This window comes from Alligator mississippiensis, chromosome 10, assembly GCF_030867095.1.
Source record: "Alligator mississippiensis isolate rAllMis1 chromosome 10, rAllMis1, whole genome shotgun sequence".
Taxonomy (NCBI): domain Eukaryota; kingdom Metazoa; phylum Chordata; order Crocodylia; family Alligatoridae; genus Alligator; species Alligator mississippiensis.
In genome coordinates this window covers 28,390,236-28,406,976 of record NC_081833.1, presented here as the reverse complement: position 1 = coordinate 28,406,976, position 16,741 = coordinate 28,390,236, and the positions used below count along the sequence as shown (strand labels likewise).

General features: G+C 46.9%; 1 protein-coding gene and 1 long non-coding RNA gene across 5 annotated transcripts in view; both read right to left on the bottom strand.

Annotated features, from left to right (window-relative positions):
- OSBP2 (oxysterol binding protein 2) overlaps positions 1-16,741 on the bottom strand; it is a 346,797-nt gene that overhangs the window by 37,734 nt on the left and 292,322 nt on the right. For all 4 annotated transcript variants that reach the window (XM_059713604.1, XM_059713605.1, XM_019493722.2 and 1 more), the window contains 3 exons: positions 13,632-13,749; positions 10,673-10,739; positions 9,804-9,971 (listed from right to left, as the gene is read on the bottom strand). In XM_059713604.1, the coding sequence (XP_059569587.1) occupies positions 9,804-9,971; positions 10,673-10,739; positions 13,632-13,749 (353 nt within the window). The remainder of the gene's footprint in view (positions 1-9,803; positions 9,972-10,672; positions 10,740-13,631; positions 13,750-16,741) is intronic.
- Positions 2,868-9,793, bottom strand: LOC132243564 (uncharacterized). The gene is made up of 2 exons (XR_009455196.1): positions 4,514-9,793; positions 2,868-4,227 (listed from the first exon to the last, which is right to left on the bottom strand). It is a non-coding gene; the product is annotated as an uncharacterized LOC132243564 (long non-coding RNA).

The window sequence follows — 16,741 nt, the reverse complement described above, 5'->3', positions numbered from 1 at the left end:
GCGCAGGGCTGCCCCAGCCGTGCCTGATGGGACGAGCTGGGGACAACGCCTTAGAAGTACCGCTGGCATGGGCATGGCCAGGCTGAGTGGATGGCAGGATGGCCAGACGTGCCCCTCTCGTCCTGCCCCGGGACCTCCAGCGCCCCGCTGGCCCCGGCGCATGCCCCCAGGTGGGCAGGAGGGGAACTCCAGGTCCACGGGGCCAGCGGAGGCCGCACCAGGCGTGGGGGTGGTGCTTGGCCTGGCTCAGAGGACACGGGGCAAGGCAAAGGGACGAGAGCACAGCCCCAGCCCGCTGCCGGGACTTCACCTGGGGCCGCGGGGGCAGTGGCAGCACAGTCCGGAGGGGCGCAGGGACCCAGCAGATGCCTGGCTGGTGCTGGGGCCTCCCTGGGCTGGGGGCTCTGCTGGGTCCTGGTGCCCCGTGCCTGCCGGATGCGCCTCACCAGCCATGGTCCTGGACAGGCAGGTACTGACCCCGCTATAGGGGGCTGTGGCCGTGGGCAGAGCCAGCCAGGGTGCAGGGATGCATCCCCATGCGGGTGGGCAGCTGGGGGAGGCTCGCGCAGGCTGGCACACACGCCCCCCCACCCTGCACACGGCAGGGGCAGGGATGAGCGCAGATGGATGGGCGGGCAGGCAGCGTCCAGGGGTGAGCACGTGTGCACACACCCACACACTCAAACACACACGCATGCACATATGCGCACATGCACACCCGTCTCCACACACACACAGTCATGGGCGCTACATGCACACGCGTTGAGGAACAAAGGCTCAAGGTGAAGCAGCACTACCCACACGGTGGCACACGTAGGTACTGTCATGTCACTCACACCTGGGCATATCTGCACAGACAGTCCCACTGCCCTGGAGTCACCTGCCATGCATGCACAATCACAACAGCCCTACAGCATCACACACCTTGCGGAGAGTGGCCCCAGAGCACGCAGTGGTGCACTCACAGGCACTCACAATTATGCTTATGCAGTTGTGCCCAACCACGCATGCAGCACTGATTCCTGCAAAGCTACCTGGAAGTCGTATACAGCTTAGAACTACACACAATTACAGCAATGCCATCACAGACACACCAACAGAGAGCTTCTCCAGTACCCATGAACTTAGCCTTGCTGAATCAGATGCTGTTCTACACAACTCCATACAACCACAATTAAGCAGGTACTTAATTACACCACACTTCTGAAGACAGTGACACAGGAATAGGCACACAGATCTGATACTGCACACACACACACACACACACACACACACACAATTAGAGCAGGGAGCTTGGGACTTTTACCTTATCATGTCCTGCCTTGGGGTCCTGGCTGTAGGGGAACACACTGCTGTGGTTTGGAATGGAAGAGACCAGGTGGGCACTTCTACTGCTCACCATCTCTCCTCCCCCAGAGTGATGCTCATGTAGATCAGGCTTGTCCAACATACAGCCCGTGGGGTGATAAAATATGAATATGGCTCACCGGCCCACTGAGTGATAAAAAGTTCATGATTCGGCCCCACATTCAAAAAGGTTGGACACCCCTGATGTATGGCATTAGAACTCCCTCCTTCTATGGGACAATGCAGTGACTGCACTGAGCTCTCACGCTTTAGAACAGTAGGAGGGGCACCCTTTTTTGCAGACATGCAACAAATTAGCAGCACCTTCCCTGAGTGCCACTTCAGTCCCCTTCCCCTGCTATGCTTTCTATGCCACCCCTGCTTTCGAACATATACAAGGGAGCAGAGCTTAAGAGGAAGATGGCTGTTGTTCATGTGGGATATGGGAAGGAAGATGAGGTGAAGACTGGCTCACTGGGAGCTCCCTGAAGAGCTGTTTGATCAGCACCTGCCCCAAGAAGCCAGGAAGTGGAGGAGTATGGGTATGAACGGCACGTGGCCCTGTAATCTAAATTCACTTTGCTACTTTAAGAACATAAAATGCATTATGTATTACTTGGTTTGCTCATAAAATTATTGTGTTTGGTATATTTATTAAATTTAAAAGTACAGTTTATTCAGTCAATAATTACAAATTTACTAATTGAATTTACTTTAAAATGTTTAACATTTTTATTACAAATGGAGCTACAAGCTGCTGAACTCTAAGGAACCTAGCATCTCTTAGTTTCTGCCAGTTTATGAGAAGTGGGCAAACATTGAAGTTGAAAATAGAAGAAACCAACAACATTGTAGTAAAACAAAGAAAGTTATTATGTATTCTGGACTTGTTTCCCCCACAGTGTCAAGCAGATACAGAAAGCACTCATTTTTAGAAAAAGAGCTGAGAAAAAAAGTAAAAAAACAAAACCCAAGTCTCATTGAATACAAATTTTGCTACATGAAACTTTGTCTAATCAGTTTCATTTTCTGAGCTATCAATATCAGCAGTTTCTGCTTCTTCTAATCCTTCATTTTTATAAACTTCATGGACTTCTGAAAACTGAAGGTTTGCCTGAATTGAGACAAGCTTCTCTACTCTTTCACATGTTAGTTTATTTCTTGATTTGGTGCAAGTATTTCCAAACATAGACCAGTTTCTTTCACTCACGGAAGTTTGAGGAATCTGAAGCAGGCGAGAAGCAAGCGGAGTTCAGGGCTGTGTCATGCAAAGGCCTTGCCACCATGCTGCAGGAGAGATATGCTTGGCAGAGTCCCAGACTGTATTCCTGGACCAAATACCTGAAGATGTTCTGTATTCTGCAACATCTCAAAGTACTTTTCCAACATCAAGTCCTAAATGTGGTGTTTGTTTTGTAATTCAGTCAAATACAACATCACTAACATTTGTGCCTTTGAATCTTGGATTCAAGAGATCTGCAGCAACATGAATTGATTGGCAACAAAATTCTTCCTATCTGTTAATAAAGTCTTTCTTTTTTTTTCTTCTATACTTTTAAGTGGCGATACACTTAGATTCTCAAAAACAGTTGATTTTATTTGGGCCATTTGGTACAGAATGTCTAACAAAATGCACTGTCTTATTCAGATGCAATGACTGCTGAAGAAATTGGCTCTAGGGGAGTTCTGCAGCTGAACCTAGAAGACATCCTCATCAAGTACAGTGTTCCTTACATTTCTGGGTACTTTAAGATCCTCAATGACTACTGTTTCTTGAAGAGCTTCTTTGTTTTTTAGTAAACTTTCAAATGAGATCACCACTCCACCCCATCTAGTTTTACTACAGAGTTTGTGTCACTATTTTATTCTTTGCATTCTTTTCTTCCTGCTTTTTCTTAAAGACTGCAGCTACAATGAGTAGCTTTTATATGTTTTATAACTTCTTTTGCTCTTCTATAGATCTCTTGCAGAGTATCCAAGTTCATGATGTCATTAAGAAGCAAGTCTAGCTCATGGGATGCGCATCCTATTGCAGTAACATGTGGATAGTTATCTATTACAATCTCCTATGCTGCTTTCATGTTACTTGTACTGTCAGTCAGCAAAGCAAATATTTTACCACTCCCAATCTTCTGTAGGACTTCACGTATTTTACTAGAGATATACTCTGCAGTATGCCTGTTCTCTCCAGTTTCAATGCTTCTGTAAAAAAACTGATTAGGTGTTGTTATCACAAAGTTTATGATTCCTTCTCCCCGCACATCTGTAAGCACTGAAGACACAGTTCTTCATTAATTTTTCCTTGCACAGATTGCATTACACGTTCATATTCCAACTGTAAAAGAGGCTTGCTCAAAAGAATGTCTGCTGGGCAAACAGTGTGATGGTCTTTGTAATTTAAAAGCTTCCTGCCAGTATGCATTTTCAGTTACTGACAATGGCATCCCAGAAGAATATATTGCTCTTCCAAGAGCTTGGTCAATTTATTTCCCGATCTTCAGGTGTCATCTTGTCTACAAATGAAGCTATTGAGAGTCTTTTGTATATATCTGATTACTTGAGGATGTTGATTGGGCAACCCTCTGTGATGCTGATGTTATAGAAGAGGCAGCAGCAACAGTAGGAGGACTTCTAGATCAAGAACATTGGAAAGAGATACTTGCATTTTCATCATCATGATCTACCTCCCTCACTTACACCCATGAAGGATTTTTTTATGTCTGCAGGACACTTCTTACATACAAGGATGTGTTTGGTCATCCTAGGAGCATTTGGAAGTGCATATTTTATTTGAGAGTATTTGAAAATCACATTTTGTTCTCAGAATAACTTGCAGTGTAGAAATGCTTCCATATGCTAGAAGTTGGTCGTAACATTTTGCTGAGGGAGATAAAAGAAAAATGTAATTTAGTGGCTAGCTTGCATATATAAACACTAAGCTACATCATGTACAAATTTAGTAATGGATGGATGAGAGGCCTCCTCAGAGTTAACTGTGAACAATTTCCCTGCCCTGCAGCCTCACCTCACTGCTAAGGTTGGGTGATTTGTCACAAAACATCAAATTAGTAGGAATTCAATTATGAATTACATAGGTTATGAAAATATACTAATGCAGCTAAAATATAGTTTAATATACTGAATTCAGAGAAATTTAAATGCTTACCTTTCAATAAAGAAGTATACTTTCTTTCAGCTCCTGTGTGCCACTTCTGTGGATCTCTAGGTCACGGGGCCAGGAGGAGGCAGGTTCCTTCCAACTCCAAAACGTTTCGACTTGCTCTATTTCCTCTCCTGAGGCTTTTGAGCAAGCAGGACAATAAGCTCCTTGTTTCTAATCTGTACAGGAACGAATGGATCCTGCTGCCAGTGTCCAGTCACAGTCCTTTGAGGCCTAGTCAAGAGGACAGGAGCAGATCCACCAACCTCTAAATCAAAAGTCAACAATAGAGGAAGTCCACAAGCAAAGAAGGCACTGAATCCTTCTTCCTTCTCTTGTGAAAATGGCAGTGCCCTGGGGGCAGAAATGCATCTTGCTCTTGCATTTGAGACTTATACTGTACTGCTCGTCCTCCGTGTACAGGAATTGCAATGATCTGATAGTATAGATAGTCTTACAGAAAAGTCTTCCTATTACATACTTATTCAAAAACATTTTGAGGGAGTAGAGGGTAGCAATATATAAACACCTTGTCTTAAACATTTTATTCATCATTCTAAAAGAAAATATTTCATAAGAGATTTTTTTTAATTTTTCAAAAAATGTTCCATTTTTCCAATTTTTCGTAAAAAAAAAAAACAACAAAAAAAGGCCTTGAAAGGAAAAGAAAAAAAAATTTTTTCCTAATTTTTTCTGGGTTTTTCCCGGGCCTTCTCTAGTCTCATGCTGCAAGGAGAGCATGTTTGCCCATCCATTCCCTCATGAGCTGCTGCTGACCCTCCTACCTCTGATGTAGCATCTCATGAAGTGAATTTGAGTTCATGAAAGCTTGCGCTCTATATATGTTTTATTTAATTAGTCTATAAGACTTATCTACCTTGCCTTCTACTCCTATCTCTAAACCAGGCAAGGGAGAAGGTGGGGCCTAACCTCCTTCCCAGGTACACTGAGCTGCTGTTTCTACATCCTCCCCCAAGAGAAGGAGGGAGAAGTCTTTGCACTTTATTAGCAGCAGCTACTGTCCCACTCTATCCAGAAAGGCTCTATGTCCAGACAACATACTGCCTCCTGGCCTGCCTATTTGTCCCACCAGGTTCAATGGAAATGCGTTCCAGATGTGGAAACAACCAAATCAGAGCTTGCAGCTAAACCCTCTTCTGTGTTCCCTGGCTTCCACCCTTTGGCAGTTCAATGTCTCTGCTTGCCAATATCCCAGCTAAGAGATGGAGGGAGGGCAAGGAAACCTTCTGAACCCAGTCCTTTTGACACATCAAAATAAAAAAGCTCAACAGACTGGTAAATCCACTAATGCATACAGCATACCCAGACTGCTGTGGGTGTATGCAGCACAAAGTGTGTGCAGTGTAGGAGAAATCATATAAAGGTGAGCTTGTTAAAGAGCACTTTAAATGTGAATGGACAATAGTCTCATAACCTGATTTCATTCAGTGAGCAACAAAGGAATAGTTTTATGTTTGCAACTGAATTAGCACTGACAGCGATCCCACCAGATGCACACTATTTTCTCTTGAAAGATGATCTCTCTATCATAGCTGGCTTTATGGGTTTCTCAGCTATAAAAACACATGGAGCAATGTCTGAGACAACCTACATTCCCAATGGCACTTCCTTGAGCAGCAGCACCTTGGTGTGCTCAGCTGTCTGGGTGCCTAAAGCAGGCTTTTGTACATGGTGTTACACATACTGACAGGCTGACCCGCAAATGTCAGCATAGCAGAAAATGCCTGACAGCCATGAGACAGAGCTAAGCAGGCTGACAGCCTAATGAGACTACTGTTTTAAAATGGATGTGCTAGCAGTACACAACAAAACAGACAAAAACATTTAAAGCTTTATGCATGTTAACTGCTACCTTGAATGTCACCTGGAAAGAAAGCTGTCAGCCAACTCACCTGTGCTAACCAGCTGGCAGCATGCTCTTTGCCCTGCTTAAAGGCAGCAGCTGTTCTCAAGTGAAGCTGATCAATAAGTTACTGTATTTACTTGAATACAAAATGACGCTTTCCCCCCAAACAGCATGGGGAAAAAAGCCCATCATCTTACATTCACATACAAGGAATCCTCGCTAAATACACTGTCTATCATTAAACTGCTGCCAAAAGTAGCATGCTCTGAATAATGGAATACCAACTATGAAGTTGATTAAATGCAGCCAACACTGAGCATGGTCCATACAGGGCACAAATACTAACAGGAACCTACCACATGGATAGGTTAGTGCAGCCCATGTCAATAAGATGTACAGTACTGCCCATTGTGCACAGACCCCCCTCAGCTCTGACTCTTTATCATGTCTTTGTGACCCAATATACTGCATACATTTTGACTTCCTCTTCACTCCCACAACTGAGCTGTGCCTTTCTTTCCCACTTCCAATGATTCCTGTTTCTTCACCAGCATTAAATGTCTCGCAAACACCACCACCAAACAAGGCCCTAAATAGTTCACCCAGCATCCCTCTGTCACCCCCTTTCTCAGCCTGTCTTACAAAAAGGAGAGGCAGAAGGGGCTGCAGGGGAAAGAAGTTGGGGATGATACTCAAGAGCAAAAGGGGTGACAATCCCAATGAGAAGCAAAGGGGGCAAGAGTGCCCAAAAGCCCCCCTGGCTCACCAAGGGCATTCGCGAATGCCTGATTGCCAAAAAGGAGGTGTACACACAGTGGAAGAGACGGGCTATCACCAAAGAGGAGTATACCTCTACCGCTCGGGTCTGTAGACGGGCTGTTAAGAAAGCTAAGGCAGATATGGAACTAGGGCTAGAATCAAGGATCAAGGATAACAAAAAGTCTTTTTTTAAATACATAGGGAGAATGAAGAAGGCCCCAGGTAATGTGGGGCCCCTGCAGGATATGCTTGGCAATCTGGTGGTCGCACTAGAGGAGAAAGCAGACCTCTTTAACAATTTCTTTGCCTCTATTTTCTTGTACAGGGACTGAGATTCAGGAAGGACTTGGGAGAAATTTCGCCAGGCCTAAGGTCGGGGAGGACCAGGTTAGAGAACTTCTGGGGGGGGCGCTGGACGTGTTCAAATCAGCAGGTCCAGATGCTCTCCACCCCAGTGTGTTGAGGGAATTGACAGGGGTCATCGTGGGGCCCCTGGCAAGGCTTTACGAGCACTTGTGGTGCTCTGGCCAGGTGCCGGATAACTGGAAGAGGGCCGATGTGGTCCCCATCTTTAAAAAAGGGAAGAGGGAGGACCCAGGAAACTATAGGTCCATTAGTCTTACTTCAATTCTGGGGAAGCTCTTTGAGAAGATTATCAAGGAGCACATCTATGATGGGCCAGCAGCGAGGATGATGCACAAAGGCAACCAGCACGGTTTCATTAGGGGCAGGTCCTGTCAGACCAACCTGATTGCCTTCTACAATCAGGTTACAAAATCATTGGATGCAGGTGGCACGGTGGATGTAGTCTTTCTGGACTTCAGGAAGGCCTTTGACACTGTCTCCCACCCTGTTCTCATTAAAAAGCTAGGTGACTGTGGCATTGATGCCTACACAGTCAGATGGATTGCAAATTGGCTGAGGGGTCACACTCAGAGAGTGATGGTGGATGGGTCATTTTCAACCTGGAGGGAAGTGGGCAGTGGGATCCCCCAGGGCTCAGTTTTTGGGCCGGCACTGTTCAATTTCTTTATTAGTGACTTGGACAAGAGGGTGAAGAGCAGCCTGTTTAAATTCGCAGACAACACCAAGATTTAGGGTGAGGTGGGCATGCTAGAAGGGAAGGACAGATTACAGCAGGTCCTGGACAGGTTACAGGGGTGGGCATATGAAAATAGGATGGGATTCAATACTGACAAGTGCAGGGTGCTGCACGTAGGCAGTAGGAACCAGCAGCATACCTATAGGCTGGGGAACTCCCTTCTCAAAAGCATGGTAGCAGAAAAAGATCTTGGAGTCATTACTGACTCCAAGATGAACATGGGCTGACAATGCGAGAACACGGTCAGTAGGGCTAACCGTACCTTGTTGTGCATCCACAGATGCAACACAAGCAGGGCCAAGGAGGTGATCCTCCCCCTCTATGCAACACTGGTCAGGTCGCAGCTGGAGTACTGCATCCAGTTCTGGGTGCTGCACTTCAGGAGGGATGTGAACAGCATTGAAAGGGTCCAAAGGAGGGCCACTCGCATGATCTGGGGACAGCAGGGCAGACCCTACGAGGAGAGGCTATGGGGCCTTAACCTGTTCAGCCTTCACAAGAGAAGGCAGAGGGGGGACCTGGTGGCCATCTATAAACTCACTAGGGGGGGCCATCAGGGTTTGGGAGAGACCTTGTTCCCCCGAACGCCTCCCAGAGTAACAGGAATAACGGCCATAAGTTACTAGAGAGTAGGTTTAGACTAGACATTAGAAGGCAGTACTTACTTCATTGTCAGGGCGGCTAGGATCTGGAATCAACTTCCAAGGGAAGTAGTCATGGTTCCTACCCTGGGGGTCTTTAAGAGAAGGCTTGACCCCCTGGCTGGGGTCATTTGAGCCCAGTTTTCTCTCCTGCCCAGGGCAGGGGGTCAGACTAAACGATCTACAAGGTTCCTTCCGACCCTACATCTATGAATCTATGAATTATTGGGGGGGTCGTCTATTATTCAAGTATATACAATAATTAAACACCTGATCTTCGGCAGAAAGTAAGAGGAAGGTACAAAAGAGACATTTTCCGCTCACGTTTTCCCTGCTTCAGTTTCATGTCACTGATTCTTATGCTTCTGTCCTTTAAGTCAGACCCCACAACCTTCCCTCATTCAGGACCCTCCACCATCACACCCCCTGTGCCACTACCAGCCACATGCCATCCCTACACCTGAGCAAAGCAGAACTCATTTTTCTTTAAAAAAATTCTCCAGGTACCCACTGAGTTTTTTCTCCTCAATTTCTTTAAAGTTTGAGCTCTGTACAGCCGGGTTCCATACCCATTTGCACAGCACCAGGTTGCTTGGCTGGTACCAACCAGAGTCCATTAGGATTTATATTTGAACCACATAAAATGAAGAGGTCTTGTTGACCTGGAAATGCTTTGTTTGAAAAGCTTAAATATCAGCTGACAGTGCTGTGGGGCTGTAGGTACTAACAGTGACTTCTGCAGTACAGGACTGTTTCACATTTTCACATTTGGGATCTGGTTCTAGAAGGTACTGCACACCTTCAATTCGCAGTTCAATGGATCAAACCCATATACCTGCATGTAAAGAGCCTATATGAAGTATTTAAATTGGCGGGTGAACCCTCCTACCAGCGAGCAGCACTGTCAGGCAGAGAGGACTCACGTACAGGCATAGGGATCTTGGAAAGTTCTTTGCCAATGCAGTTTTTCATTATGCTCCACAGATTAAGGCTGTAGTTGGGTTTGTCAGGGACACGAGTCCGTCTCCTCTTCTTAGGCAGGAGATCTTTGCAAGTTGATTCATTGTAGCCACATTGATTTGAGCTCTCAAACACCTGGGAGAAGCAGCAAAATAATTACCTTCACATCTAAAAGCCAGAGCAACAAACAGTGGAAAGCAGGATGCAGGTAATGGCTAGCTTGCAGGGTTATCCCCTCTTGTGACCTGCGCCCTTCCCTAATGGGACAGACGAAGGTTAGAACAGAACATTTCACAGTGCCTTTGCTTATCAAAGCTTTCTCTATTGGAACGGGCAGAAATCTGCCCAACAGTAACACTGGCCAGTGCCATGATTCAGTTGCTTAGGGTATGCATTGCCCTCAGCTGCCTTTTCCAAGGCTCTCAGGCCTCCAGCCAGAGAAGTGCTCAGCTAACTTGGGAAGTAAAAGACACGGGTAGGCTGTAATGCCAGGGTAGCCTTACCCAGTCACCTATAACCCTGGACAGAGCCATGCATTTGGAAGAAGTACATCTGGAGGTTTGGGTATCACTAGAACTGCACCTGACTGTGAATGAAGGGAGTTGTTGAGGGGACAATCCACCTCATTCTCCCTTCACATGTACATGCCTCCTGGTCATCTCCCTTTGTCAGATTCAACACCTACAATTTCCTTCTATCCTGATGGCCTGGGAGAGAACATGCTAGGGAAGCTGCCTTCTCTTCTCACAATTGTGTTGTCCATCCCTGGCCCCTTCACTGCACCCCCCATTTCATTCCACCACGGCCATCTACCCATCCGAGACTGACACACTCACATTGTCCTCCAGGGTCCAATCCTCAGGGTGGCCTTCGCTGGCCCCACTCAGGTTACTGCCAGAACGTCTGCAGGGAACACAAAGGCTATAGGTGACAAAAGGCAAAGAATGGAACAGAAATTGTTGCTCTGTCTGTGCTAAGACCTGTCTTACCCACAGGCATCATCTGCTTGCTACAAGGGCAGCTTGAGGTTATTATAATAGGTGCTGCAGTGGGCAGGGCTTGGTATGCAAATACACAGACAGTTCTCACTTCTTTTTATTCTTGCTATAAAAAGACTATGCTCAGGCATGAGCGAGCACATCAGAGAGTGCAAATGGGCTACTGAAATCAGTGTCTTATGATTTTTTTTAAATTATTCCTTCTTTAAATCTCAGACATTTTTTATGCCACTGAAGATCCTAACTTTCAGATCAGTAATGCTTTTTGCCTCATCTCGCCACCAATGCAAAACAACTTAGGTTCAACTCTGTGATAGTCTTGCTGTCATGTGAACAGAGAAACAGACCCCCAGGAAACATTACCAGGCCATCTTCAAGCTCCCCACAGTGGTTGCCAGGTAAGAAGGATGGTCCAGTGGTTAAAGCAGGAACAACCAAGTTCTTGCTCCTGGATCATTTTAACATATTTCTATGCCCTCCCCCAAACCACAGCATCTGAGCTCCATAAACCTTTAATGCATTTATCCTCCCAAACTCCTGGTGCAGTAAGGCTTGGCTATTATCTCAGTTTCTCATTGGACATGAGGTTCAGAGGGACTGAGTGACTTGCCCAGGACCATACAGGGAGTTTGTAAGAGAACAGAAAATGGAACCCAGGTCTTCAGAATCTACTGGGCCATGTTGAGTGTACTTTAATAATCCTTGCTGTGGTGGGACACTGAGAATCCTTGTGCCCTTATTTTACCTGTGGCAAGCTAGAGTGCTTTTGATGTCCTTGGGCAATATCCCTTAAAGCTGTGCAGTAGGGTTGATGTGTGTAGTTTTAGGAATACATTAGATAAGGATATGTACGGGGATGTTTTGGATACGGATGATCCTGCCATGAGCAGGGGGCTGAACTAGGTGACCTCTGGAGATCCCTTCCATCTCTGTGTTGACTCTGTGATCCATGACTGCTACTGACTCAGTGAGACTATCAGCCAGTCACCTAGTACAATTTTCAAGTCTGAGTGCTAAATGGCTGGATAAATGGTTTAGGCAGGCAAGGTTTTTGAGCAGATGTGCTATCTTTTATTAGACTAACTCAGTAGGATAAATGGCTTGAATTTCAGAGATTCTGAGCAATCCCTGCCTTCCTGAGCCATCAGAAACCTAATGTCCCTACCCCAACCTTGGAGAAACGTGACTGCTGGGAGAGGCTGCACAGGGCTCCACTCTATTCACTGACATTACATGTGAGCTGGAAGGATTCCTCATGGCAAGTTTTCTGATGCTGACATCCTAACTATGGTGGCATCCCTCAATCCCAAAGTACACCTGGCAAAGGAGAGGAGAGGATGCAGGGGACATAGCAATTCTCTGCTTGTAGGGGTTCAGAACAGGAATGCCAAGACCTGGGCCCAACACCATTCTAATTCCTGCCCTTGAATTACCTTGACCTGTAGGGATTCAGTTTGCCATGGGCACATTCTGCACTGTGTACAATCAGTCAGTGCAAAGAAATCCCATTCCTTCCTATGGCTCAGCCCAGCAGAGGGAGCAAGCCATGATACTATAATGAAACTACTTCACATTCTCAGCAGCCCTCAGTTCTTGCCCAGTGGAACTTAGATCCACTTTGATCAAAATTTCCTCTGCAGACATTTTGCAATAACTGCTTTAAATTAACCTCTCTGGGCCATCTACTTCTGACTTTTATTACTAATTACATTACTTCCAGGTTCTCTGTGCTAGTTACAGTGGGGAAAAATACAGCATAATAAATGTTTCCCTGTGGGACAGGAAACTTGTGACATTCTGCGGCAGATGGTTGCACCGACCCCAGAAAGGGATGGGGCAGTCAGAGAACCAGCCTGTGCCAAGCCCTAGAATGACTACTGCAGACATCATGTGCTATGCTCACTGTACACAACTACAAATGACGCACCCAAAATGCTAGGAAATTAAGTCCAGCCCAGGAACTCTAATGGCAATGCCAGCAGGAACACTGGCCAGACTTGGAATGGAGCAGATGTTGCTGTCTTGGCCAAACACCAGCTTTCTCCAAAACTCTAGCAGGTCTGGTATCTACTTCAGCCACTGTCCCCCAGAGCTACTGTACTATGGACTTGCACTAAGTAGTTATATGAATCCACATCTGGAACCTCTCATTCAGTTCTTCCTATTCAGACTCCCTTTGGGCCTGAATGAGTTTGGGTTACTCCTAATCGGGCATGCAGCCTTTCATCTCAGTCACTATTTCACATCCATCCTGCATCAATTGTGATTTAAAGTTGTTGCAACCCAGCAGTTGCTTTTTGTCCACACTCAACAGGAAGGTGGGTCTCAGCCCAGTTTCTAGTAAGTGGGTGCTCATATGACAAAGACCACCATTACAACTGATGTGAACAAGCTCTGCTGTCTCTGAAGGGGCCCCAGGGACAGCATTCCCCTTCCCATTTAGAGTAGGGGCATACAAGCGGTTGCATGAGAGCAGCATGCCTTGCTCTCACCTGTACCACACCTGTGCTGAGGATAGAGGGCTCCCAGCTCAAAGTGTCTTTACTAGCACTGGTGTTTAGAACATGCTTATCATTGTTCTCCTGGCCTCACTGGCTCTGGGATGCTCTTGCACAAATATGTTGCCTAGCTGAATGGAAGCCAATCTGCCTATCAACAGAGGAAACATAATTAACAGGTCCAAAGAGGAGGCTGTCATCAAGTCATAAGAAACCTTGCCACTATTCTTTCAATTCATGTCATGAGTTTTGCCAGACTATGTATGATAACTGGCCTCTTTGGGTTGGTGGTTTCATACCTGTGATGTTTGGGGTCTGCAGTTACTGTGATAAAAGCTGGTGCATCCTCCATGGCATCAAAATACTCTGTCTCCTCATCTTCATCACTGGCCTCCCCTTTTGAAGGTTGCACACTCCCTATTGGCACAAAAAACAGCTCATTCAGTTCTGTGCTGCTTCCCCATTAGAATTTATTAAGCAGAACATAAACAAGTGCTTACAAAACAAGTGCCCAATGGATTCATGGATCCAGAGTCCACACTTCTTCACTCAAGAGATCTTTAGTAGACGTGGCGCTCTAGCTCCCTGAGCTGACCCATCAATCTCTATCTTTCCTCCCCTTTCCCACCCCTCCCCCTGCAACTTTGTAAAGGAGTGCTGGTGGGGGTGGGCGGATTCTGACCTTGTAAACACAAGTATGTGCACCAGAAATCTGGCTGAAAGACGTATGCTTCTGCACGATCACAGAATAGAATGCTTAGCTACACAGTGATGGGTGCCTCAAAAATGCCATCAGATCAAATAATACAGGAATAATACAGAAATGTAGTACCATGTGGCTTATGTGTCCAATCAAATCGCACATACAGCTTGAAGTTAAAAATAGACGCACGCTGATGGGAAATCTAGTCAACCCTAACAAAGAGAGCTTAACTTTTATTTGGCTGTTGCCCCTGCTTGTTTTATGGTTTCAAAACTACATTCTTAGTTTAAAAAACACCTTTATGCTGTTGCTACAAAAAAAAAGATGGCAAAACTCTGTTGTCCTGCACTGACCACTGCAACCTCCCCATGTCAGTTCCCCAGCACCCTCGTACTAGTCCATACAAAGAACCAACTAGATTCACCATCTTAGTCAAACCCTCTGGCTACTTTACCACCTTAGTGACCCCCCCCCCCCCCCCCCAACGCTGCCACTGCCTCACCAACATTATGCCCAAGAGTCTTGCAATCACTTCCAAGGTCCTTGGTAATGCTGCCCCTCCCTCTTTATTGGCTGTTGTCTGAGTGTTACAGATTTGAACTGGTTTCCAATCCCTTATACCAGCTTTTGTGTAATTTCTGTCCCTAGCCCTGAAATTTGACAAAGTTATAAGCCACTGAATTCAGGAGCAAAGCATTAGGCAACCTTAACTATCAGGTCCAGGGCAAACTACCATTCACAAAGTGTTGCTGAAAGCATCATGTAGACAAACTCCAAACTCAGAAAGACCCAGTGTTTGGTCTTGAATCATATTCCCATTTACTGCTGCAGACATGTTGACATAACCCGCAGCATGGCTATAAACTTGCATGCATCTTAGCCTGGTATAGGACGCAGAGGATCTGTGCCAGGCATCAGGGGCGACGCGGTGGGGGTGCATGCCAGTGCACGTGCACCCCCTGAGCCTGGAAGTGCACCCCCTACAAAAAGGTGCCTGTGGGTGGTCACTGCTCACCACTCCGCTCTCCCTCCTGCCATTGGCAGCATCTATGGGTGGTCAGTGATCCCCGTTGGCTGCCACTGCCGGCAGTGTCTGCGGGTGGTCACCAACTCCTGGTCGGCGCTCGCCACTCCCCTCCCCTCCCCTGCTACTGACAGTGCCAGTGGCATCTGCAGGAGCTCCTGCTTACCGCCACCGCACTCCCATCACTACCGTGCCCCTCCAAGCACTGGGGGCATGCCTCGTTCATGCCAGGCATGGATGTAGCTGGGGGAAACATTCAGAGGGGGTGCAGTGGTGTAGCTATATCTTCCTTTTGGACTAGTCCATGCTGCTGGAGCCTCTGGGGACTTTAAAGTCTCCAAAGCAGATGAAATTCCCCCCTTCCACTCCATACTCAGAGGCACGTTCCCTCCCCCCTTCCCTCCATCCCCCCCTCCTATGGCTGTTTTCCCTACTCAGAGGGTGGAGCAGGCAGGAATCTTCAAAGCTGCTCAAGTCTGCTCCAGCTGGGCTTACCTATGACAGTGACAGGAGCAGTGGCTTTTCACACCTGCTGCTGGGGGGACTGGGCAGTGTTGGAGAACCCTCCCTATTGCTGCTGCCACCACTGTTCCCAGCTAAGCCCAGCTTCTGCAGAGCCCAGATGGAGCAGGTAGAAGCAGCTCTGAAGCTTCCACAACCCTTGGGACAGTGGGGAAAGTAGCAGTGATTGGAGGGGGAGAGCACAGAATGGGAAGAGAGGGGATGTGCCTCAGAGCACAAAGGGAAAGGCAGGGATGCTTACCTGCTTTGGGAACTCTAAAAAAAATCCTCAGAGACTCCTGAAAGGCAGTTTCCCCTACCGGTGGGTTGTGGGGGAAGATGCTGGGAAAAGAGAAACAGTCACTCTTGCAGTGTGGGTGGCTACTCCTGTACCTCCTTTGCCAAATCCTGGATCTGCCCCTGGACAGAGCAGCTGCCAGAGCAGATCAGCTGAACCACCCAGGAGGAAAGCACTCGGCTTTTTGTTCTTCATTAGACATGAAGCATAAACACCTGCCTCAAAACAACAGTGTCAGATTTCTCGGGCTTCTCTGCCACTTTCACAACGTCACCGCCAACATCAGAAGCAGAGTCATGAAGCATCATGTCTGGTGTCATTTTGTCTATCCACGTTGTGAAACCACAGAGGGGAAAAGCTCTGCGTCTTCCTTCAGCACCTGGCAGTGCCACATGCCATGTGGGATTCCTGCATAGCACAGATTGCTTCGTCCCTTCCGCCCCAGCTCTGCCACCATAGACTTGTTTGTGCGGCTTTAGAGGCCTCTGCTGCAATTAAATACTCCCACAGGAGCTCACCATAGCCCTTTGCTAGACAAAGATTTCCAATTAGTGGCCAGATATCAGGCAGCTTCAGCAGAAGAGGCTGATATGTCAGACTGGTTGAGCCAGTGGGAAGGGCTGTCAGACACCATTTAGCAATGGAGGCTATTCCCAAAGAAAGCTATCGCCAGGAATCTAGGGGCCTAAATTCCCCCATGGAGGGGCACATAAACCACACCTTCTAAATCTATTCCAGACTGCCTCAGGGCCATTTTCATTTGGCTGTCAAATTCAGAGCCCCCGGAGCCTGGCTGGTCTCCTGAGATGACTCTCCGGGAAGCACTCAGGATAGAAATCGCTGCTCCCCTCTACCACTGACCCTTCAGTTTTTGATGTTCCAG